We start from the raw sequence: 26,626 nt of genomic DNA on the forward strand, positions 1-26,626 counted from the left end.
TGGGAAAGAGACATGGTATTCATATTTATACTTTGATCCTACGCTAGTCCACTTCCCCTGGAGATAATTAGGCAGCTTTGCTACAATAGGATTTACACCCTGAGCAGTGTCTAAATAGCTAAGACCTGGCAAACTAGGATCTGACTTAGCAATTTCAAGTTCAAGAAGAAGGTCACCTAAGTCTCTAAGCTTATGATTGTCCTTAACAGAGATCTTAGGAAAGTCTTTTAGTCTCTGGAATAAGGCAGATTCAATGACTTCTGGGCTCCCATAGTCTTGTTCCAAACGTTCCCAGGCAGCATCGAGGCCTGCTTCGAAGTTATGAATGTAGACAGATTTAAGTCTCTTTACTTGTTCTGAAGATTGACTCCCCAACCACTTTATTAGCAAATCAAGTTCTGCTTGGGGTTCAATATCCAAGTTCTTGGTTACTGTCTTAAACGTAGATCTCCAACTCCTATAGTTCTCTGGGCGGTCATCAAATCTAGACAGTCCGGTAGCAATCAACTCTCGCCGGATCATATACTTGCTGAACTCTGCAATGTCGGTGCTTTCGGTTTTTACACCCACAGGAAGTACTGATGGTGCACCTTGGATCAAGGTTGGTATCCGATGCTGGCAAATAGGTGGAGGGAAAGGTATTGCAGGTGGGTTCAGTCCAGGCAAGGGTCTGGCGTCTGAAGGTCCTTGTGCATTTGAAATTGAAGAGAGCTGTATTGCAGGAGGCATAGAGTTCACTCTGAAGTCTTCTGCTGTGCCCTTGTAATCTCTACTCACAAGGGGTTGTGGTGGCACATGAGCTGGATAGGTTGGTACACATGATTTTGTGGCATGCGGTAGTAGTGGAGTGTCTGTGTTTGGAGGTGCATGCTGACTTGCTAGAGGATTATGAGATGGATCTACTACCGTGGGCGGCACTATATCATTATGGTTCTGGGTCAAGAGAAATTGTAGTGTCCTTTCAACAGGGTCTTGACAGGCGACCAAGCTAGGACAAGACGCTCCTTCTTCTTCCAATAGGGCTTGTTCCAAGACAAATAATTCCGCTAAGGCTACTTCCTTTTCTCTTTTCTTTTGAAGGATTTCTAGATGGGCCTCTGTTTCTGCTTGTATTCTAGCTTGAATGTGTTTTGCTTCTACCTGTGCTTCAGCTTCCTTAAGCTTAGCTTCTGCCTGTGCTTCAGCTTCTTTCCACTTAGCTTCTGCCTGTGCTTCAGCTTCTTTCCGCTTAGCTTCTGCCTGTGCTTTAGCTTCCTTAAGCTTAGCTTCTGCCTGTGCTTTAGCTTCCTTAAGCTTAGCTTCTGCCTGTGCTTCAGCTTCCTTGAGCTTAGCTTCTGCCTTGAAAGCTGCTTCTCTTTCAGAACAGGTGGCTTGAACCTGGGCTACTGCAGCCTTTTGGCGAGCCTTGAGTATTTGTTCGCTCAGTGATGACCTTACAGAGCAGGACCGCAATGACTTAGAAGAGGATTTATGATGTGAGCGGGCAGATCTAGATGATTTTCCTGAGTGTCTGGAAGAAGCGGATATACAGGATGTAGTTTCATGAAGCTCTGCTAATCTACCCTCTATCTATACCTTTGCTTAAAGATATGTGCTATGCCTCTGCTGCTCAGTAGAAGTAAAGTCTTTTAATTCTAGTGAAGCTTCCTCCATGTTGGAATGTGACAAAAGGAGAGAGTACCTTTCAGAAAGTCTTTTATAATTCTCAAATGCCTTCTTAACCCTTGAGAGGGCGGCGTTCAGTTGCTCAGTGTTGTTGCTAGTTTCATTAGCGGCTGTTATACAACTTAAAGTTTTCTCCCATAATGCAATCAGGTTATCAGCTATCTCTTTCTTATTTGCTTCTTAAGCCTCCCTTGCTTTCAAGGATGGATGAGGGACCCTAACTGGACGTGCAGAATGAAGCAAGGTGTCTGTTTTATCATGAGCAAATGCAGGCTCACTAGAATCTCTGTTAGACATGACAAGTGCTGCAGTTTAGTGTCTTGGAAATCTGCCAAAGCTCAGCTCTGTAGGTATTGATACTTTGTTTGTAAGCAGGCTGGGCCTTAGAGCTGGGGCTGCAAGCCAGCTCAAACTGGATTCTTGGCAAAGAAAAACACAGTTCAAAATCACCTTGTGTAAGGTAAGAATATAGTTCTTATAATAAATGCAGATATTGAATTCACAGTCCAAACAGCTTGACAATAATGAATCCTTGTGACTTTATGGTAGTAATCTTGCACAGATCAGAATGTGCTTATGGCTGAGCAACAGCACAGACCAGCAGTAGGTTATACTGTGGGGAATATTCAGCAGGTAGCTGGCTCCTAGTGCAGTGCAATGCTTCTGGTAAGTGTAGCAGTTACACACAGGCAGTGCTAGGCCTCAGTGCACAGTATGAAGATGAATTCCTGTCTTAGGGTGTTTATTCTTCACACAGGCAAATGATTACTCACGGTTGTGAAGCTGCAGAGTATAGCCATGCAATGGATTCTTCTAGAAATTTACTGTTCTGTCTCAGCATCAGTTGTACCTGCCACAAGCCCTGTGTAGACCTGGTCTGTGAGGATGAGTGCAGCAGGTTGAATGATCACCTTAACAGATAGCTTACTCAATGAATAAAGACTCCAGAGGTGTTTTCCAATGCTTCTTTATGCTTCAAGGTAGCAAGGGTATAAACATAGAGACTTTTCCATAGGTAAATTTCTAATGAAGATACACAGCTTACATACACTGCAGTCTCTTCAAAACACACTCAACAAAAAGGGCAGTTACAGCAACAAAATGGAGGGCGGGAGCAACTATCTAGCAAGAAACAGCAGGGGTGAATGGATGATACCAAATAACATTATAACAATAACATTTAATAAGAACTGCTAGGCAGTAAAAGCTGCATGGCAGCACATTGCTCATTGCTAGTAAGGTTAAATTTTCACATGTAAACCTGTCAATGAGCTTTTGTTGCCCCCATCTGGAGGACTGGGGAATAGCAGTATTAATGTATTTGCAGCACTGCTCTGTGTTCCTTTGTCACTGTGTGTCTAGCACAGTAATACACGGCAGTGTCTTCAGCCTGTAGATTGTTTATTTGCAGATATAACTTGTTGTTATTATTGTCTCTGGAGATGGTGAATCTTCCTCTAACTGAATCAGCGTAGTATGTGCTACTCCCATCGCTGCTAATATAAGAAACCCACTGTAATCCTTTCCCAGGAGCCTGTCTAACCCAGCTCATCCAGTGGTTACTGAATGTGAAGCCAGAGGCTGTGCAGGACAGTTTGTGAGACCCTCCCGGCTTTATCACCACTGGCTCTGACTGGGCAAGTTGCACATCACATTGAACATCTGGAAAAAAAGACAAAAAGTTTATTATGTTGATATCTTGAGAAATCTAAGTTTCCAATATCTTCTAAACATTCTTACCTGAAAAATATGACAGGGATATTACAAAAACAAGATACAACTTCATACTGACAGTGTGAGTTATGGGTCAGGCAGTTGGATGCAGCACATCTGGTTCCTCTGCTTTATCTGGGAGCTGCAGGTATTTTTAAGGAACTAAACAGAACATTTGATTTTCATTTGCATAATTTGGTAAGGGTTAATATAACCAACTTGAGTGACTATTCTTCTCCTTTATATTGTGTAAAACTATTGTGTCACAAAAGATAAGCATTTACTTAGACAAGAATTGTAAAGTATTATATATTTCTGCCATAGGTGCTTTTCATTTTTATACCATTGCTCTGGGCCAAAATACAGTACAGTAAGGATTTAAGAAAGATGTGGTGGTAGGAGGTGAAAACTCATTCTAATGCTCAGCTTTCTAGACTTCCCTGGAGAGTAGGGATATTACACTTGTGTAACAAAATGATGACCATTAAAAGTATTTCCCACCAAAAAAGACTGACCAATTTGTATTATTGTTGGTATTATAGGTATGGAAGCCATGCAGGTCGGTTTGTAAGACCCTCCCAGCTTTCCCACTTAGGTATTTGGCTGCCAGGAAAGAAAGATTAAATTTTTTTATTTTGCACCAAAGTGCAATAGAATAAATCTTTCTCTTTCAAATAGGTCTTTAAAGGAGAAGGAAAGGCTAAGTCACTTGGGGGTGCCAAAATGTTAGGCACCCCCAAGTGACTTAGATCGCTTACTTTTTACCCCGGGCTGGTGCCCCTGTTAGGAGAAAACAGCACCAGCCCGGGGTAGCAGCGAGCACTTCCTACTTCCTATTCGCTTGCGCGCGCATGTGCAGTAGAGTGAAAAGCCGAACTTAAACAAGAAAGTCGGCTTTTTACTTTACTGCGCATGCGCCGGCCGACAGATTTCGCCGAGAGAAGAAAGAAGAAGGAGGAAGCGCTTCCTACAGGTACCCTGGGCTGGTGCTTTTTTCTCCTAACAGGGGCACCAGCCCGGGGTAGAAGGTAAGCAATCTAAGTCACTTGGGGGTGCCTAACATTTTGGCACCCCCAAGTGACTTAGCCTTTACTTCTCCTTTAAAAAAGGTGCTACTGTATGTACAGTAAAGTTATAATACAATCATTTTCTAATGAGAAATTCTATATATATTTATTCTGTTTATGACTTTTATTACTTCATCCTCAAATAGCCCTCAGTCACTAAAGGAAAAACCATTGAGCATATTTTAGTTAATGTAGGTAATAAATCCTCTTACATTTCTTACCCTATGTGTAATAACGGCTGCAAAAGTGCTAATCCATAGCAACCAATAAGATGCTTGCTTTTAAACAGGTTTCCAAATAATCCTACTTGCTGATTGGTTGCTTTAAGAGACTAGAACTGTACAGTAAAAACAAGTCTTATCCAATTGTAAAATCAGTGGAAAACAGTAATGTTCAGTATATATTATTGGCTGCTTTTCATCTAACTGAAAGTGTTCCAACATTTTGGGGGCGATTAACTAACCATCGTATTTTGTTTTTTCCCAGTTTAGATTTTTAGCGATAAAAGTTGCAACTTTTTTTAGATTTACTATGCGTCCATACGGCTAAAAATATGAATCCAACAGTTGCAGAGATCATGTAGAAGCCAATGGCAGATGTTCCTTCCCTTTGCTGAAAGATCCTTCTTTTGCTTCTAAACTTTGAAGGTTTTGGATTTTTGAAGTTGGTTTTTGACAATTCGAAAAATTTGAGTTTTTGGGGCAACAATTAGAAAACATTGCAGTTTCTGTTACTTTTTCTCATGTTGACTTTTTCACTTTGGATTTTTTGGTAAATGTCAGACATTTGTGAAAATAAGTTGTTGCATTTTTAAAAATAAAAATATGAGAAATGTTAGTTTTAGTAAATCTGCCCCTTAGTAATGCATTCTGTGCTCCGAATTACGGAAAGCCCGTCTCCCATAGACTCCATTATAAGTAAATTATTCAGAATTTTAAAACGGATTTCCTTTTTCTCTGTAATAATAAAACAGTACCTTTTAATTGATCCCAACTAAGATATAATTAATCCTTATTGGAGGCAAAACAATCCTATTGGGTTTAACTAATGTTTTATTGATTTTATAGCAGACTTAAGGTATGGAGATCCAAATTACAGAAAGACCCCTTATCTGGAAAACCCATGGTCCCAAGCATTCTGGATAACGGGTCCTATACCTATAATGGGATTGGAAACAGACTAAATACATATAATAGTAGTTTTAGTAAGTGCATATTACTATGCCTCCTGTCCAAATGTAACATCAATGGGCACCTGTATAATAAGGTTTTCCTGTGCTTTTACAGTTAAAGGGGCATACATATATCTGTACAGACATATCAAGAGTCAGTTACTTACACAAGTGCTGTCAATTAGTGATTTTAGTGATCTTTCCAGTTTTCTTTTATCAAAAAAATTTGTGAAACTGAGGTAAAATTCACAAAACGGAGACAAATTCACGAAATGCGAGTACCATGCAACTTTTTTGATACATGCAACTTTTTTGATGCAACTGCTCCTTTTTTTATGTGACTGCGTCTTTTTTGAATTGTGAATTATAAGCAGCAAGATTTTGGGCAGTTTTGCTAAAATATGTGGAATTTCGCTGAAAATTCATGGTTGGTGAAAACATTCGCTCATCACGACTGTCAATTTACCCAAAAACTGTACCCATTTCTAGTATAACACAAATCATTACTTCTTTTAAATAACATGACTTTTTTTTCACGTTTTTCTAAATGTATGCTTATAATTAATTGCTTTCATTTCCCTCTCCCCTTATACTTTCCAGCAGCAGCTCAGAAAGACTGGTTTCCAATATTCTAAATATAACTTAAGTGTGTAACAATATTGGGCCTATTCATTAAAGTACGATTGAGTCCAAATGCTAAAAATTCGTATTTTAAGTTTTAGAACTGTGCATATTTTCTACGATATTTTCGTTAATTTCCGCGTCTTTTTCGTGCTTTGAGTCAATTTACGCGACAACATTTTATTTGTTGCAACGAGTACAAAAGTTTTGGATTCATTCAAGCTTCGGTATCATGACTATCCTTGGGCCAGGTTGGAGCTGCAGAGTGCCATTGAGCCCTATGGGAGACTTTCCTTGGGCCAGGTTGGAGCTGCAGAGTGCCATTGAGCCCTATGCAAGACTTTCCTTGGGCCGGGTTGGAGCTGCAGAGTGCCATTGAGCCCTATGGGAGACTTTCCTTGGGCCAGGTTGGAGCTGCAGAGTGCCATTGAGCCCTATGGGAGACTTTCCTTGGGCCAGGTTGGAGCTGCAGAGTGCCATTGAGCCCTATGGGAGACTTTCCTTGGGCCAGGTTGGAGCTGCAGAGTGCCATTGAGCCCCATGGGAGACTATCCTTGGGCCAGGTTGGAGCTGCAGAGTGCCATTGAGCCCTATGGGAGACTTTCCTTGGGCCAGGTTGGAGCTGCAGAGTGCCATTGAGCCCTATGGGAGATTTCCTTGGGCCAGGTTGGAGCTGCAGAGTGCCATTGAGCCCTATGGGAGACTTTCCTTGGGCCAGGTTGGAGCTGCAGAGTGCCATTGAGCCCTATGGGAGACTTTCCTTGGGCCAGGTTGGAGCTGCAGAGTGCCATTGAGCCCTATGGGAGACTTCTCTTGGGCCGGGTTGGAGCTGCAGAGTGCCATTGAGCCCTATGGGAGACTTTCCTTGGGCCGGGTTGGAGCTGCAGAGTGCCATTGAGCCCTATGTGAGACTTCCCTTGGGCCAGGTTGGAGCTGCAGAGTGCCATTGAGCCCTATGTGAGACTTCCCTTGGGCCGGGTTGGAGCTGCAGAGTGCCATTGAGCCCTATGGGAGACTTTCCTTGGGCCAGGTTGGAACTGCAGAGTGCCATTGAGCCCTATGGGAGACTTTCCTTGGGCCAGGTTGGAACTGCAGAGTGCCATTGAGCCCTATGGGAGACTTTCCTTGGGCCAGGTTGAAACTGCAGAGTGCCATTGAGTCCTATGGGAGACTTCCAAAATCATGCACTGAAGGTTCAAAGTCAGAAAGGTTTCCGCCTCGTTTATGATCGTTCGAAATTTTAGTATTGTACCACAATATTTTCGCGCAATTAATGCACATCAGAAATTATCGTATTTAATACGAACTGTTTGCAATCGTACTTTTTAAAATCCGAAATTCGGACTTACACATACACCTATGGATCCTGGCATTTGCAACATTGTTTAAAAAGTAACAACCAGGAGTTCAGCAAATGCTGCTCTCAATAGCAATTACATTTACAAATAACGTTTGAAGCACTAAAAGTTTTCAATAAATTCACATTAGAAAGTTGTATGGAATTATGGAGTTTTTTTAGACAAAAAATCATTTTTGGGGTTGACATGTCCTTTGCTGGAAGAAAGTGAGAGGGGAGATTAAACTACTTTATTTTTTACTTTGTAGAAAAATATTCAAAATAAAAACAATAAGTTTTGTAAAAGTGAACTGCCTCTTTAATGTCAATTTTGTACTAATGTAAAATGGAAGGACAAAGTCACAAATCAGGGCTATATTTTGGTTCCTACTTTGAGGCTGAAAAGTAATTAACATTAATAAATGCGATTGTCAAACCCTGTCATCTTTTGTCTTTTATTGTGGTTTTGTATTACTGTTCCCTGTGACTTGAAATGTAGTTATTGTCTGAGTTCCTCATTCTGTTCTGTCACTGTGTATCTTGCACAGTAATACATGGCAGTGTCTTTAACTTCCATCCCATTCATTTGGAGGTAGACCTGCTTCTTCCCATTGTCTTTAGTAATTGTAACTCTGTTTTTAAGTGAATCAGCTATAGCTGTGCTCCCATCAGGTCTTACAAATCCAATCCATTCCAGTCCCTTCCCAGGAGGCTGCCTGATCCAGCTCACATAATTGCTAGTTAGCTCAAACCCAGAAACTGTGCAGGTCAGTCTGAGTGACTCTGAGGGTCTCACAGTTCCAGGACCAGACTCTTGTAATGTCTGAGAGAGGATACCTGCAAATGAGACAGGATTATATTAAATATGTATAGTTCCAATAAAATGAAGTTACTAAAACATCTTATGTGTTCCTTACATGATGGAGTAAAAAATATGAAACTTAAAAAAATAAGAAAGTCCATGTTAGCAGGAAATGTCCTTGACTAATTGTCTAAGAGGGAGGTTGTTAACACTTTATACACTGTGTAGCTGGAGGAAAAGAATCATTTGCATAATGAATTTTTGTTATAAGGCGCTTGAGGAAAGGGCAGTGTCATAATAATTAAATGAATGATTCTCTGATCATTTTTAAAGAATATGAGATATAAAAGAGTAGAGTAATTTAATAATATTTCCTACTGTATTTGTGTTTGTAATTGATCTTTGATGATCACCATACATCTTCAAGGATATCCTCTTCTTTCAGGGGTATAGGATTGTAAATCTGTCACATTCTTACCAACCATTGTAGCAACAGAATATTTATTTTTCATTATCAGTAAGCAGAATATGCTACAGCTGTTAATTTAATGTAACTGTAATGCATTGTTCTGTGTTCTGTTTTATTAATTTTAACTAATTATAGCAGCAGATGGAAAATCAGGTTCAGATTAAGGAATCTAGGTAAAAATATCCTGGCGTGTTCATATCTGCCTAATTTACATGTATGTACTTATTTATTTGTTTCTCAGTTGTTCTGTAACTGATGCCATGTGCCCCCTCCCTAACAGATATTGGCATTAACTCTTGGTGCATTTATTCCATTTCTTGAGGTAAAAAAAAGAAAATTCCCAATCCAGTAATTCTTTGTTTTTATTTATTTATTTTTTTAATAGAAATTAGGGATATCACACTTGCATACCAAAATATTCCCTGGCTATACAAAGTATTTACTGTATTACCTTTTGGCAATTTTGCACAGTTTGGTCAGATTTAGTCTGAGGAGAAAGTTATGGGTAAGTTATGGATAAACTCATAATGTGGTAACAGAAATGTGGCTGTACTTGTATATAGATTAGAGATATGTGTAAACAGAGAGCAATGCACAAGGGTGCTCAAAGCACGACCCCCGGCAAGGCCCACCCTTTACCACATGTGCCTCATCTGCCCACCCCTATTTCCAGCCCTGTGTGAGGCCTAAGTAATAGTAAGCTCACTTACGTTTGTTAAGGATGACAACAGTCACCCTCATCTTTTTTTATTATCATTTTTATTTACCTCTTTAATTTATGCCAAAGAAAAAAATAACATTCAGCATTACGGTAGGAAGTAGTGGTAGGAAGAACAGGCACATGCCTAGAGCACAATGGAGGTGGGGCACTAGGCACATAACTCTTCTTTCTGCATGCCCCTAATCCTGTCCCTTATCCCCCTACCACTACAGGTCACATTATGTCACTTCTTTGTGCCCCCAATTCCCCCGCGTTGTCACTGCCTGTGCTTGTCCTCACGCACACATGGGTTTTAATGTTTTTTTATTACAAACTTCACAAGAAAAGATTAACATAACTCAGACCAACATGCTGGCCAATATTTTCAACTTACAACTGGGGGTGAGGTGGCCAGCTTGGTTGCCTAGAGTGCCTCATAAATGGTTTTATCACTTCTAGCCTGCAGTTAGTGCCACTGAAGTGGGAAGCTAAATTTACCCAAAAAGTAATAGCAGGTGCAAAGTTTTCTCCATTTCAAATCACCCATAACAGATAGCATTTGCTGATCTCTGTTTTGAAAGTAAAAATCCATTACCGGAACTGGTGAAAACATTGCTTTTGTTATCCATGAATTCTCAGTGTTACTAACCATTTGGCACCCCCAGTGATTTTAACTTTCCTTATCATTTAAGTTCAGGATTTTAACATCTGTTTTATTGTATTCAAGTGCTTTCATTGCCCCCTACTGCAAGTTTGTGGAAGGACATCAATAGTGTTTTTCAACCCTGTTCTGGGACCATTTCTCACTGTAACTAGCAATATAGCAATATATAGCTGTCTATAGCCTGCAATTGATTTGCTAGCTGATATGATATAGTCTCAAAATGGTTTAAAATTAATGAAATTATTATACAATGTTCTTCCAGTGCTATAAATCACAGCTTAGTAATATTGTTGCTAAAGGTGAACATAGAGGTTATGCAGGACAGTTTCTAGATTTACCAGCACTGGGTCTGACTGGAAATTTGTACATCTAAATAAATTGTTTAATAAGATGTAACATAAAGGCAGTTTTAACAAATAGCTATTGGTGATCAGTGAATCTGCCCCATTTTTCTTTGCTGAAAAATTTGTAAAACTGTGAAAAAATTTGCAAAATGCGCCTACAGTCGACTTTTTTGATGCAACTGCACCTTTTTTGACTCAGCCTTTTTTTAATGTGAACGGAAATATTTTTGCACCTAAATTTTGCACGAAAAATTCGCCAGTGTGAAATGCAGAATTTTGCAGCAAATCCCTGCCTTGTGAAACCATTACCTTATCACTAATAGCTATACAGACAAACTTTTATTTTCCTGTTCACTTTGAACATTTTATCCCACTTCCACAGAGCAAAGAAACTATTATTGGCATTTTATATGAGAAACCTTCTCGTATTCCTGCAAAAAATATTTTTGCAGGTGCTAAACAGACATCACATTTAATCCTAAGGAATCATTATAGTTATAATGAAGTTTTGCTAGCTGCCACTGTTATGCAGGAGACATTGGTATGTCATTAACCACTTCAGTTTGGTACCTTACTAGTGATGAGCGAATCTGTCCCGTTTCGCTTCACCATAAAATTTGCGAAACGGCAAGAAAATTCGCGAAACAGCGAAAAAAATCACAAAATGCATTTGTCACACGATTATTTTTTTTTGTCGCCCCGCGTTTTTGGCGAAATGCGAAAATTTGCTGCAAATCCATGGCTGGCAAAAGAATTCGCTCATCACTATACCTTACTTCTAATTAGTGATAAGTTAAATTTTTTGTCAGGCATGGATTCACGGCAATATTCCATATTTTGCCATTGGCTGATTGTTTCATTAAACGGCACACAAATTTCTAGTGGAAAAATTCACAAAGTCGTGGTCACGGCAAAAAAAGTCACGCGCATCAAAAAAGGAATTACCCAAGATGGCCTTTTCATCAGGCTTTGTACATAACTTATGGGCTCATAATTAAAATTGAATTTTGTATATTTATTAGAGGTTGGGTTTTGCTGCATTTTAATACTGGAGTATATAATCACTGATTATCAGCTGATGAAGGGACACGCCCCAGAAATGTTGTATGTTCACTTGGCATAATTGGAAGAATATTGTATACTGGGAATTCTCTATATCTCTTGAGTATACATGGGAGTGCCATATCCCTTATTACTGAGCACCAAGTGTAAACTATGAAGGCTGGGAGGTGTATATGGAAATTCTGTTACCAGCGCTTCTGGTAACAGGTATTGCAAGTGATCGAAAGGATTCCAACATTCAGTAAAGCTGTAGCTAATAATTGGATTGAAAACAGGTACCCCATGCCATTATATACTTACAATGGCCATAGTTTGAATTTGTACATCTGTAACTTGACTACTTGGAACAAGTGGCCCAATTAACCCCATTTAAATTACATTTAAAATCCAGATTATTATTATTATTAGGAGTAGTAGTATATGATATGAATTGCTGCTTGGTTTTAGAAAAATTTTAGTAAGGTCACAATCTTTTAATCTTAGTGCAAATTCTGAAAAAGCTTTAAACATTTTTGAATGCACTAGTAATTGGATTGGAGTATGATTTCCATATTCATGGGGTTTTAATAAACATTCTATAAACAGTAAATTCAAAAGACCAAAATGTCCAACTGTAAAATATATAAAGAAAAGTTGTCCTGAGGCAAAGGAACAGTATATCTGTACTATACATACAGTTTTCAGTTGCTTCTTTAAATTGTCATAAATATTTGTTTTCATTTTTTCTAAGCTTTATGTTTTAAAAATATTTTTTCCCACTCACCTCATACAGTACTTCCCAGTAGCAGTTCAGCAAGCACGGTTGCTAGTCTAAACTGTTAAACATTTGATATACTAGTTAATGCATTTCTCAACAACTGCAGCAGCTTTAGCCCTTACTGGGTATGCTCTTTGAGCTTTACGAAAGTCTGTAACTGAGCTACTGTTACAATTAAATACATGAGTTGCTAGAATAACAGAATAATTGACATGACTAGTGTTGGGATTTCCATGTTTTTCATCCTTTTGTCATTTGTGGTTTTACAAAACTGTGCCCTGTGACTTGAAATGTAGTTATTGTCTGAGTTCCTCATTCTGTTCTGTCACTGTGTATCTTGCACAGTAATACATGGCAGTGTCTTTAACTTCCATCCCATTCATTTGGAGGTAGGCCTGCTTCTTCCCATTTTCTTTAGTAATTGTAACTCTGTTTTTAAGTGAATCAGCAATAGCTGTGCCCCCACCAGTCCCTATAGCTCCAATCCATTCCAGTCCCTTCCCAGGAGGCTGCCTGATCCAGTGAATTTCATTGCTAGTTAGCTCAAACCCAGAAACTGTGCAGGTCAGTCTGAGTGACTCTGAGGGTCTCACAGTTCCAGGACCAGACTCTTGTAATGTCTGAGAGAGGATACCTGAAAACAATAGAGAATTATATAAAATATTATATTGTTTACATAAAATAAAGTTACTAAACATGTCATTTATTCCTTACATGATGGCGAAAAAAACATGCAAAAGAAAAAAATAATGAAGTCCATGCTAGCAGGAGATGTCATTGACTAATTATCTTACAGGGGGTCATTACATTTTTATACAGTGTAACTGAAGGGAAATAATTATTTGCATAATGTGCCCTGCTTAAATGGCAGCTTGAGGGAAAGGAAGGGTTATAATTAAATGAATGATTCTCTAATCATTTAAATGTATGTAAAATATAAAACAGCTCACCAATTCAAAAATACTTTCTACTGTATTTGTGTTAGCAGTTTATCAGGCATTGATGACCACAAGACATTTTCTTAGATTTCCTCTCTTCTTTTAGGGGAATGGCATTTATTGTTTAACGGTTTTATAATACTGTAAATCTGTTTTCTTTTTACGAAAGACCTCACACATGAGACATTCATTTTTCATCATTATTAAGCAAAATATGTTTGAGCTGAAAAGTTAATGTACCATTTGTTTGTCTCAAAAGATTTTGCTATAAAATGTCATTAGCTTGGTTTATCCTTGTCCCACGGTTCCATAGCAGAAGGCTGGAAAATCCCTGTGAGCAGATTTAATAACTCAGTTAAAAAATTTCCAGGAGACTTCATGACTGTCCTACTTACTGTTAATTTGTCTGTATTAGTACATGTATGGGATTCATTATCCAGAATGCTCAGGACCTGGGGTTTTCCAGATAAGGGATCTTTCTGTAATTTGGATCTCCATACCTTAAGTCTGCTAAAAGATTATTTAAACATTAAAAAAAACCCAATAGGATTGTTTTGCTTCCAATAAGTATTAGTTATATTTTAGTTGGGATCAAGTACAAGGTACTGTTTTATTATTACCAAGAAAGGGAAATCATTTTTAAAAATTAGAATTATTTGCTTATAATGAAGTCTATGGGAGATGGCCTTCCCGTAATTCGGAACTTTCTGGATAACGGGTTTCTGAATAATGGATCCCATACCTGTATTTTGTAATAACAAAAACATTTCTTTTGATGCAGACAAGTTTCTCATACTGTATATTGTTCATTATTCTGATGCCATGTACCTGTCTCCCAATAAAGATACCGCCATTAATTCTTGCTATGGCTGTTCCATTTCTTGAAGTAAAAAAGAAAATTCCCATTTCAGTAATGCTCAGTTTTTTAAAGAAACATTATTTCTTTAATCTCTTCATTGTTATAGCAATTATTTCTCACCATTGCCAATTTTAGCCCAGTTTGTACCGGATAAAATTAAATGATATTCCCACTTGCACTATGGCAACAAATTTGTTTCAAACTTGTATGTAAATAAGAATTGTGCACGATACCTAAGCAAAAGGAAACTCACTTTAGTTTGCAGGGCATAAATATTCTCTATGATGGAAACAACACCCACCCTTTTAATTCCTCATTATGATATTTTTATTTGCTTTGCCTTATTACATGATTGCATTACACAAACCAAATTTTAAAAAAATGTAACAGAATATAAACATTCTGTAAAAGCAGTTTTCTGCGCCAATACTTTTCTGTCCTCCACAGGCAAGAAACAAGCACGGCTCCTGTAATACCAACCTGGAGTTAAGGCAGCCACATAGAATTTCCTGCTCATTCATCACAGAGATCTAATGGCTGCCTGTAAAGGAGCAAATGGCCCAAAATGTGGTTCATCAGAACTTTACCATAACATATAGCAGCTGCCGGGTATCAAATCTGTTCCTTTGCCAAAACATCAGAATTACCCTTTTAGCCAGATTCCATAATTTGATAAATGGTTTTGTTTTTCTATAAACAGCAGTTCACAAGTTATTGCCTCAGGGGCCAGAGCATTAAAGCTGCAGCTATTACCCACAGACCTATACAACTGCCATACATTGCAGGCACACTTTGCTCTAATTTTAGTCACCCATAGTAACCAATCAGCAGCTAGTATTTACTGATCTGTGTTTTAAAAGTAAACATCTGTTGCTAGAATATATTCATCCTTTAACAAACTTCTTACCATGTGTTACAATCACTTTCTTTAAGAAGTGGGCTCCAACCAATCAGGAGCCATGAATGTGGGACATACTGGAACCTTTGCCTCATATGTAGATTAGGGTCCCAAGTGCCTGCTGTGCTTAAAAACAAAACACTTGCAGTCTTGGACAGGAAACCACAAATCCAGGAATTTTACTGGTTACTGGTACTGGTGACTGCGAGGAGGGAGTGGAAAGGTGAATGGTAAATGGAAACTGAAAGTAATTGACTGCCCTGCAGGCAGGCAATACATAATTGACAGCTGGGATTTTTAATTTGACATGGACTTTTATTCGGCCAAGATTTGTCCTTTTTCAACAGCAAACAAAAGGAATTCTGGGAATGAATTCCAGACTCTTAAAAAAATCCCATTTACATGGGTTTATCCTATAGGCTACAGCTCACCCACTGGGTTTAGAATTCATATTCGGTTGAATCCTGGCCGAACCGAATCCGAATCCTTAAAATCACATGACTATTTGTCACATAAGTATGGTAGATGAAAATTTTTCATCTTTAACTCTTCCGTATCCTAATTTACATATGCAAATTCAGATTTGGTTCAGTATTCGGCTTAATCTTTTACAAAAGATTTGGGGTTTGGACAAATATGAAAATAGTGGATTCAGTGCATCCCTATTTATTAAATAGTTTTTTTATGTTTAGGTGACAGGTCCCTTTTTTTTTCCATTAACAATTTTTATTTTTGTAATGAGATATTAACATATAACACACATTATAGCCTTAATACAAGTTATTATCTTCATAACTTTTAGCTCAGGCCTTGAACTTTAAAGTATTTATTCCTTATGTCACGTAAAGGACACTTAACAGAAAGCATAAAACTTAAATAATAAAAAAAAAAAAGCAAAGAATAAAAGAGAAGAGAGAAAGAAAGGGAAGAAGTAGAGATAGGAGAGGGGAAGAGAAAAAAAAAACCAGGAAATAAAGGAGGGAGAGGGACAGGGAAATCAGACATTATTAAATTGTAGTTAGACTTTGCAACACACTGCAACACACTGAACATAATGGATTGATTTTTATCTACCCTTCTTTAAAGTATTTCCAAGAAGACCACTTTTTGCTATGATTGCTCAGAGAATTTCTATTTCTAGCGTCAAAAAATTCAAACTTTTCAGTAAGGTCTAGAAAATTTACTAACTCTAGAATAGCTGGAATTAAGTCCGATTTCCATCGCTGAGCAATTAGTAGTCTCGCCACTTCTAAAAAGTGTACTACTAGACGTTTTTGAGAGTATTTTAAGGAGTCGAGGTCCAAATTTAAGAGGGCAATTGACGGCGTTTTAGGAGGGGTCCAGGGGTCTGGGTTAAAGTTTGGGATGATCCCATTGAAACCTGAGAGAGGAAGTTTGGGGTGGAAGCCATGGCTTAAAGGGTCTGAATGTATAACTGAGTCCCAGACCGTAATTGAGGCCTGACTTTTCCAAGACCTTTTGTAAATATAGCGTGACAGGTCCCTTTTAATGTGTAAATGGGATGTTAATGTCATTTGCATATAAATGGTTATTAAATTACTCTCTTTGCCATGACTGTTTGTTATAGATCTGCATGATGAGAAGACACCTCTAAATAACTGGCTTAAGTTTAGGGCATGCTGTTGGTGGGTTAGAACCTTATACACAACACAAAAGATCGCTCTCTTGCTGTAATTGAATTTTTCTTCTGTCTCTTCTCTCTGTGTTAGCTTGTCTCTTCTTTCTACCGGTTTTCCTTTCCCTCCCTTCCCTTTTCCCCTTTCTGTTCTTTGCTTTAGTTCTCTCCTCTGTTCCTAATATCTATATTTTAGCTGTCATTTATTTTTTCCCTTCATTTCTTTTATGGCTCTTTTTTCCTTTTTAGTTCTGTCTTCCTCAGTTCCCTGTTCATTCAAAATGTCCATCTCCTATGGTGTGGGCTGCTCCAGAAAAAAACAAAAAAATGTGTGTTTAATGTAATCCTTCTGATTCATTTGTCATTCATCTGCTACATTTACTGGGTTGCTTGGTTTTAGCCATGTTAAAATATTTATAATTATAACCAGTGATTTAAGGTTTTTAAAGGAGCAGGAAAGGCTACCAAAGAGTTAATCTCAAGCTACAGGCATACCTTCATCCTGCTTTCTAAACACTGATTAGTGTATTAAATGGATTCTTGCATGTAAACCTGTTTTGCTGTAAGGGTTGATTTTCACATGTAAGCCTGTCTTTGCTTTCAATGGGCTTTTGTTGCCCCCACCTGGAGGACTGGGGAATAGCAGTATTAGTGTATTTGCTGCACTGCTCTGAGAACATTTGTCACTGTGTATCTAGCACAGAAATACACGGCAGTGTCTTCCATTTGTAGATTGTTCATTTGCAAATATACCTTGTTGTTATTATTGTCTCTGGAGATGGTGAATCTTCCTCTAACTGAATCAGCATAGCGTATGTTACTTGCATCGTACATAGCAGACACCCAGTGTAATCCTTTCCCAGGAGCCTGTCTAACCCAGCTCATCCAGTAGTCACTGAATGTGAAGCCAGAGGCTGTGCAGGACAGTTTGTGAGACCCTCCCGGATGTGTTGGTAGGAGGTGAAAACTCCTTCTAATGCTCAGCTTTCTAGACTTCCCAGGAGAGTAGGGATATTACACTTGCGTAACAAAATGATGATCATTAAAAGTATTTCCCACCAAAGGAGTTTGACCAATTTGTATTATTGTTGCTATAGGTTTCTCTGGAAGCCATGCAGGTCAGTTTGTAAGACCCTCCCAGCTTTCCCACGTGGGTATTTGGCTGCCAGAAAAGAAAGATAAAATATTTTTTACTTTGCACCAAAGTGCAATGGAATAAATCTTTCACTTTCAAATAGGTCTTTAAAAAAAGTGCTACTGTATGTACAGTAAAGTTATAATCATTTTCTAATGAGAAATTCTATTTATGACTTTTATTACTTCATCCTCAAATAGCCCTCAGTCACTAAATGAAAAACATTGAGCATATTTTAGTTAATGTAGGTAATAAATCCTCTTACAGGTCTTACCCTATGTTTAAGAAAGGCTGCAAAAATCCATAGCAACCAATAAGATGCTTGCTTTTTAACAGGTTTCCAAATAATCCTACCTGCTGATTGGTTGCTTTAAGAGATTATAACTGTACAGTAAAAATTGTAAAATCAGTGGAAAACAGAAATGTACAGTATATGTTGTTGGCTGCTTTTCATCTAACTGCAAGGGCTGGAAAGTGTTCCAACATTTGGGGGACCATTAACTAATCATCATATTTTTAGTTTTTTCCCAGTTCAGATTTTTTGCGATAAAAGTTGCAACTTTTTCGAGATCTTTTTTCCTTTGCTGAAAGATCCTTCTTTTTGCTTTGAAACTTTAAAGGTTTAGTATTTTTGAAACTGGGTTTTGTGTGACAATTCAAAAAATTTAAGTTTTTGGGGAAGCTATTAGAAAACGTTGTCGTTTTTGTGACTTTTTCCCATGCTGACTTAATCAGCTTGGATTGTTTTGGTAAATGTCAGACATTTGTGAAAATCAGTAAATCTGCTCCTTAGTAATGCATTCTGGTGCTAGTAATAGGATTGGAAACAGACAAAATATATATAATAGTAGTTTTAGTAACTGCATCTGTCATTGGACTTGTCAAACAAGTGTCCCAATCAGCTGTGGCTTCAGCATTATTTATGAGGTCTTAATAATCATTCCATAAATAGTGTATTCAATATGCCTGTCCAAATGTAACATCAATTGGCACCTGTATAATAAGGTTTTCCTGTGCTTTTACAGTTAAAGGGGCATACATATATCTGTACAGACATATCAAGGGCCATTTACTCACACAAAGTGCTGTCAATTAGTGTCTGTCCAGTTTTGTTTCATCAAAAAATTTGCGAGGGAACTGAGGGAAAATTCATAAAACGCAACTTTTTTGATACATGCAATTTTTTTGAATTGTGAATTTTAAGCAGCAAAATTTTTTGGCAGTTTCACTAAAAATTGTGGAATTTCACTGCGAATTCATGGCTGAAGAAAACATTTGCTCATCACTACTGTCAATTTACCCAAAAACGGTACCCAGTTCTAGTATAACATAAATCATTACTTAATAACATGACTTTTCTTCACGTTTTTTCTAAATGTATGCCTAAAATTAAGTTGTTTTAATTTCCCACTCCCCTTATACTTTCCAGAAGCAGCTCAGAAAGACTGGTTGTCAATATTCTAAAGTCTCAAAGGACAAGGAAAGGCTAAGTCACTTGGGGGTGCCCTGACTAACTAAATTGTTTTACTTTGCTACATTAAATAAAACATTTCTTAGCAGTATCAGAGAAATGTTAACAGTTATTCTGTTACACACGTAAGTTAAATTTAGAAAATATCAACTAATGTATCAGCTTTTTGAAGGAGAAGGAAAGCCTTCTCACTTGAGGGTGCCAAAATGTTAGGCACCCCCAGGTGACTTTAATCACTTACCTTGTACCCCAGGCTGGTGCCCCTGTTAGGAGAAAACAGCACCAGCCTGGGGTACCTGTAGCGGAGCGCTTCCTTCTTCCGTATTTCTTCTGCGGCGGAATCCCTGGGCTGGTGCATGCGCATTAGAGTGAAAAGCCAACTTTGTTGTTAAAGTTCAGCTTTTTACTCTAATGCGCATGCGCAATTGCGCCAACGCGGAAGAAGAAAGCGATCGCTACAGCTACCCCGGGCTGGTGCTGTTCTCTCCTAACAGGGGCACCAGCCCGGGGTACAAAGTAAGTGACTAAAGTCACTTGGGGGTGCCTAACATTTTGGCACCCCCAAGTGACTTAGGCTTTCCTTATATAGTTACATAGTTATATAGGGTTGAAAAAAGACCAGTGTCCATCAAGTTTAACCCATCCAAGTAAACCCAGCACACCTAACCCCCACCTACCAATCTATACACTCACATACATAAACTATAAATACAACCACTAGTACTAACTGTAGATATTAGTATCACAATAGCCTTGGATATTCTGATTGTTCAAGAACTCATCCAGGCCCCTCTTAAAGGCATTAACAGAATCTGTCATTACCACATCACTAGGAAGGGCATTCCACAACCTCACTGCCCTCACCATTAAAAACCACCTACGCTGCTTCAAATGGAAGCTCCGTTCCTCTAATCTAAAGGGGTGACCTCTGGTGCGTTCATTGTTTTTATGGGAAAAAAGAACACCCCCCATCTGCCTATAATCCCCTCTAATGTACTTGTACAGAGTAATCATGTCCCCTCGCAAGCTTTTCCAGAGAAAACAACCCCAACCTCGACAGTTTAACCTCATAGCTTAAATCTTCCATCCCCTTAACCAGTTTAGTTGCACGTCTCTGTACTCTCTCCAGCTCATTAATATCCTTCTTAAGGACTGGAGCCCAAAACTGCACTGCATACTCAAGGTGAGGCCTTACCAGGGACCTATAAAGGGGCAAAATTATGTTCTCATCCCTTGAGTCAATGCCCTTTTTTATACAAGACAGCACTTTATTTGCTTTAGTAGCCACAGAATGACACTGCCTGGAATTAGACAACTTGTTATCAACAAAAACCCCTAGATCCTTCTCCATTAAGGATACCCCCAACACACTACCATTCAGTAGATAGTTCGCGTTTATATTATTCCTACCAAAATGCATAACTTTGCACTTATCAACATTGAACCTCATTTTCCAGTTTGCTGCCCAGTTTTCTAATTTTGTCAAATCGCTCTGCAAAGCTGCAGCATCCTGCATGGAACTTATAGTTTTGCACAATTTTGTGTCATCAGCAAAAATAGAAACAGTACTCTCTATGCCCACCTCCAGGTCATTAATAAACAAGTTAAAAAGCAAAGGACCAAGGACTGACCCCTGCGGTACTCCACTAACCACACTAGTCCAATTAGAAAATGTTCCATTTACCACCACTCTTTGTAATCTATCCTTCAGCCAGTTCTCTATCCAATTACAAATATTATGTTCTAGGCCAATATTCCTTAATTTGATCATTAACCTTCTGTGAGGTACTGTATCAAACGCTTTAGCAAAGTCCAAGTAGATGACATCAACTGCCATTCCAGCATCGAGGTTCCTACTCACCTCCTCATAAAAGGCGACTAAATTAGTCTGGCAAGATCTGTTACGCATAAAACCATGCTGGCACAAACTAATAGTATTGTGAACTGCAATGTATTCAAGTACCCTATCCCTTATTACCCCTTCCAAAAATTTTCCTACTACTGATGTCAGACTAACAGGCCTATAGTTTTCAGGCTGAGAACGGGATCCCTTTTTAAATAACGGCACCACATTAGCAATCCACCAGTCTCTCGGCACCATGCCAGACCTCAACGAATCCTGAAAAATTAAGTGAAGAGGTTTGGCAATCACAGCGCTCAGCTCATTTAATACCCTGGGATGAATCCCATCCGGCCCTGGACCTTTGTTTACCTTTACATGTTCAAGTCTCTTTTGAATTTCCTCCCGAGTGACCCATGCATCAGTAGCTAAATTACTAGAACTGGGCATATTAAAAGGGAATCCTTCATTATCTGGCTCCTCAGATGTATAGACAGATGAAAAATAAGAGTTCAAAATTTCAGCTTTTTCCCCGTTCTCATCAACCAACTTACCCCCCCGCGATAATAAGGTTCCCACCCCTTCTTGCTTCATTTTTTTACTATTCACATAATTAAAAAATAATTTTGGATTCTTTTTACTCCTAGCTGCAATATCCCTTTCCATTTCTATTTTAGCTTGCTTGATAGCTTTTTTGCATGCTTTATTTGCTTCCTTGTACCTGATGAAAGTTTCTGCTGTCCCAGCTAACTTGAATGCTTTAAAAGCACGTTTTTTCTTACCAACCTCGACACTAACACTTTTATTCAGCCATAAAGGTTTTGCTTTGCGATGCCTCTCCTTGCTTACGAGGGGAATATACTGTTGTGTATACTTGCAAAGCAATGTTTTAAAGATGTTCCATTTTCCTTCTGTGTCTAACCCCATGAAAAGCCTTTCCCAGTTGACACATTGCAGAGATGCCCTTATACTGGCAAAGTCTGCACGTCTAAAATTGAGTGTTTTAGTTACTCCCTTATAGAGCTGTCTCTGTAGCATTATCTCAAAGGAGACCATGTTGTGATCACTGTTCCCCAGATGCTCACCCACACAAATGTTAGAGATTAGTTCATTATTATTAGAAATCACCAGGTCCAAAATAGAGTCATTCCTAGTAGGTTCTTGAACTGCCTGAAATAAAAAGTTGTCATTTAGCATATTTACAAACCTACTAGCTTTTTCTGACTTAGCCACCCCATTACTCCAGTCAATGTCCGGATAATTAAAGTCCCCCATAATAACAACTTGACCCAGTTTTGAAGCCTCCTCCATTTGCAACAATAGCTGGGCCTCATCCCCCTCATCTATACGGGGTGGTTTATAGCATACACCAATGACCATTTTCTTTGTGACCTTCAGCCCTACTGAAATTTCTACCCAAAGAGATTCAATGTTTTCATTGGTAATATCTTTATTACATGGCTTTAAATCTGACTTTACGTAAAGACAAACCCCTCCACCCTTTTTAATCTCTCTGTCCCTCCTAAAAAGTGTATAACCATTTAAATTCGCAGCCCAGTCGCATTTATCATCCCACCAGGTCTCAGTGATACCTATTAAATCATAATTTTCAATACATGCAATACCTTGCAGCTTCTCCTTTAAAAAGCTGATACATTAGTTGATATATTTCTAAATTTAACTTAAGTGTGTAACAGAATAACTGTTAACATTTCTCTGATGCTGCTAAGAAATGTTTTATTTAATGTAGCAAAGTAAAACAATTTAGTTAGTCAGGGCTAGGAGGGGTACTGGGAGAGCTCTGACTGATTATATGACTATATACATACACCTATGATGACTTCCCTGATCCCTTCAAATTACCCCATACCCCTGTACTTTATGATTCCAATATGTAAATTACCAGGTGTGCCATCTGTTACATGCTCTGTGATAAGGAATTTTCTATACTGCTTTAAATTCAAATAGCACAGAGTAGAAGATAGAGATCTGCTTTAAAGGAGACCCAAAATATAATTTTTGCTTAATAAAATAAAGCAACTTTGCAATATACATTCTTTATACTTTAACTTATTTGTATATATATTTACTGTGAGAAGTAGTGTTTGTCTGTCCTTTTCTATTCTCTGCCCTGAGGGCTCTGGCATTTGAAAGAATGTAACACAAGGCATCAGGGAGCCTGGTATTTGCAACGTTGTTTAAAAAGTAACAACCAGGAGGTCAGCATGCTGCTCTCAATAGCAATTACAGTTACAAATAACTTTTGAAGCAGGGAAAGTTTTCAATAAATTCACATTGGAAAATTTTTTGGAATTATGGGGGGTTTTTTAGACAAGAAATTATTTTTGGGGTTCACACGTCGTTTTCTGGGAGAGAGAGAGAGTGGGAAGATTGAACTACTTTAATTTTTATTTTTTAGAAATATTATTAAAAATAAAGAAATTAAAAACAATAAGTTTTGTAAAAGTGAACTGCCTCTTTAATATCAATTTTGTACTAAGGTAAAATGGAAGGACAAAGCAGAGCTATATTTTGGTTCCTACTTTAATGCTGCAAAGTAATAAATATGAATAATATTGGGATTGTCAATCCCTGTCATCTTTTTACTTTTATTGTGGTTTTGCATTACTGTGCCCTGTGACTTGATGTTTGGTTATTGTCTGAGTTCCTCATTCTGTTCTGTCACTGTGTCTCTTGCACAGTAATACATGGCAGTGTCTTTAACTTCCATCCCATTCATTTGGAGGTAGGCCTGCTTCTTCCCATTGTCTTTAGTAACTGTAACTCTGTTTTTAAGTGAATCAGCTATAGCTGTGCTCCCATCACCATATACAACTCCAATCCATTCCAGTCCTTTCCCAGGAGGCTGCCTGATCCAGCTCACAGCATAGCTAGTTAGCTCAAACCCAGAAACTGTGCAGGTCAGTCTGAGTGACTCTGAGGGTCTCACAGTTCCAGGACCAGACTCTTGTAATGTCTGAGAGAGGATACCTGCAAATAATAGAGAATTGTATAAAATATTATATTGTTTACATAAAATAAAGTTACTAAACATGTCATTTATTCCTTACATGATGGCGAAAAAAACATGCAAAAGAAAAAAATAATGAAGTCCATGCTAGCAGGAGATATCATTGACTAATTATCTTACAGGGGGTCATTACATTTTTATACAGTGTAACTGAAGGGAAATAATACTTTGCATAATGTGCCCTGCTTAAATGGCAGCTTGAGGAAAGGGAAGAGTTATAATTAAATGAATGATTCTCTAGTCATTTAAATGTATGTAAAATATAAAACACCAATTCTAAAATACTTTCTACTGTATTTGTGTTAGCAGTTCAGCAGTTTATAAGGCATTGATGACCACAATACATTATCTAAGATTTCCTCTCTTCTTTTAGGGGAATGGCATTTAATGTTTAATGGTTTTATAATACTGTAGATCTGTTTTCTTTTTACAAAAGACCTCACACATAAGACATTTATTTATCATCATTATTAAACAAAATATGTTTAAGCTGAAAAGTTTGTTTGTCTCAAGTGATATTCTAAGTTTTGCTATAAAATGTCATCAGCTCGGCTTATCCTTGTCCCACGGTTCCATAGCAGAAGGCTGGAAAATCCCTGTGAGCAGATTTTTTAACTCAGGTAAAAATATCCAGGAGACTTCATGACTGTCCTACTTACCTTTAGTTTGTTTGTATTAGTATTTTGTAATAACAAAAACATTTCTTTTGATGCAGACAAGTTTCTTATATATTGTTCATTATTCTGTAACTGATGCCATGTACCTCTCTCCCTAAAAAGATACCGGCATTAATTCTTGCTATGGCTGTTTCTTTTCTTGAAGTAAAAAAGAAAATTCCCTTTTCAGTTCAGTAATGCTCAGTTTTTTAAAGAAACATTATTTCTTTAATGTCTTCATTGTTATAGAAATTATTTCCCATCATTGCCAATTTTAGCCCAGTTTGAGCCAGATAAAATTAAATGATATTCCCACTCGCACTATGGCAACAAAGTTGCTTCAAAACCTGTATGTAAATAAGAATTGTGCATGATACCTAAGCAAAAGGAAACTCACTTTAGTTTGCAGAGCATAAATATTCTCTATGATGGAAACAACACCCACCATTTTAATTCCTCATTATGATATTTTTATTTGCTTTGCCTTATTACATGATTACATGACAGAAGCCAAATTTTAAAAAGATGTAACATTCAGAATATAACCATTCTGTAAAAAGCAGTTTAATGCTCCAAACATTTTCTGTCCTCCACAGGCAAGAAACAAGCACGGCTCCTGTAATACCAACCTGGGCCACATAGAATTTCCTACTCATTCCTCAAAGAGATCTAATGGCTGCCTGTAGAGGAGCAAATGGCAAAAAATGTGGTTCATCAGAACATTACCATAACATATAGCAGCTGCCGGGCTTCAAATCTGTTCCTTTGCCAAAACATCAGAATTTTCCTTTTAGCCAGATTCCATAATTTGTTAAGCAGCTATTAATTACTGATCTGTGTTTTAAACATCTGTTAAAATATATTCATCCAACTTAAACTTCTAACCATGTGTTACAATCACTTTCTATAAGAAGTGGGTTCCAACCAATCAGGAGCCATGAGTGTGAGACATACTGGAACCTTTGCCTCAGTCACTGACTATTTCTGCCTTGAGCCTCAGCCAATTAAATTGTGCACTCATATGTAGTGATGAGCGTGTTTTTTCACCAGGCATGGATTTGCAGCGAATTTCCGCATTTTGACAGTGGCGAATTGTTTCATGAAACGTCCATGAAAATTTGCGTGGATAAATTTGTCGTGTGTTAAAAACATTTTGTCAAATTGGGCGCGGGCACGTCAAACAGGTGCGGGTGACAAAAAAATGTGCTGCAAATTCGTTTCATGGATTTTTCGCTGTTTCGCAAAAGATTAGGGCCCCAAGTGTGTGCTGTGCTTAAAAACAAAACAAGGGGACCCATCACCCTAAGAAATAATTCCAAATTCCTTTCTATTGTATATGTTAAGCACAATAAACTTCACTTATACTATAAAAATGATATAAATCTAGTCTCCTTCAGTAATTACACAATCACAGCAAGCAGGCAGGCGCCATTTTGTGGGCACTGTTATTAAGGCAAACTTTGTATCACCCCAAAATCTTCTTTATGTGCCAGAATGGGGGACCTAATGCCTATGCACTGCACTGGAAACACAATTAGATAGTGCGGAGGGAGGAGTAAGGTGAATGCTAAATGGAAAGTGAAAGTAATTGTCTGTCCTGCCTCTATGCCTAAGGCTTAGAGGCGGGGCAGGCAATACATGACTGGCATCTCGGATTTTTAATTTGAAAAGGACTTTTATTCGGACAAGATTTGACCTTTTTCAGCAGGATTCTGATTCGGCCAAATTCACACTCATGGCCGAACTGAATCCTTAAAACCACATGACTTTTTGTTAGATAAACATAGAACA

The 26,626-nt window shown here is 38.1% G+C and overlaps 3 gene segments (V, D, J or C); all 3 read right to left on the reverse strand.

The window, feature by feature from the left end:
- Positions 1 to 8,072: 8,072 nt before the first annotated feature.
- LOC101734352 lies at positions 8,073 to 9,585 on the reverse strand. The segment is given in 2 exon segments: positions 8,073 to 8,410; positions 9,555 to 9,585. Coding segments are annotated over 2 exon segments (369 nt in total).
- A 3,082-nt stretch (positions 9,586 to 12,667) lies between these two features.
- LOC105946447 lies at positions 12,668 to 14,685 on the reverse strand. The segment is given in 2 exon segments: positions 12,668 to 13,005; positions 14,649 to 14,685. Coding segments are annotated over 2 exon segments (375 nt in total).
- A 9,116-nt stretch (positions 14,686 to 23,801) lies between these two features.
- Positions 23,802 to 25,491, reverse strand: LOC108645686. The segment is given in 2 exon segments: positions 23,802 to 24,139; positions 25,488 to 25,491. Coding segments are annotated over 2 exon segments (342 nt in total).
- Between the last annotated feature and the right edge of the window lie 1,135 nt (positions 25,492 to 26,626).

Source organism: Xenopus tropicalis, chromosome 1 (assembly GCF_000004195.4).
Source record: "Xenopus tropicalis strain Nigerian chromosome 1, UCB_Xtro_10.0, whole genome shotgun sequence".
NCBI classification, from domain to species: Eukaryota; Metazoa; Chordata; class Amphibia; order Anura; family Pipidae; genus Xenopus; species Xenopus tropicalis.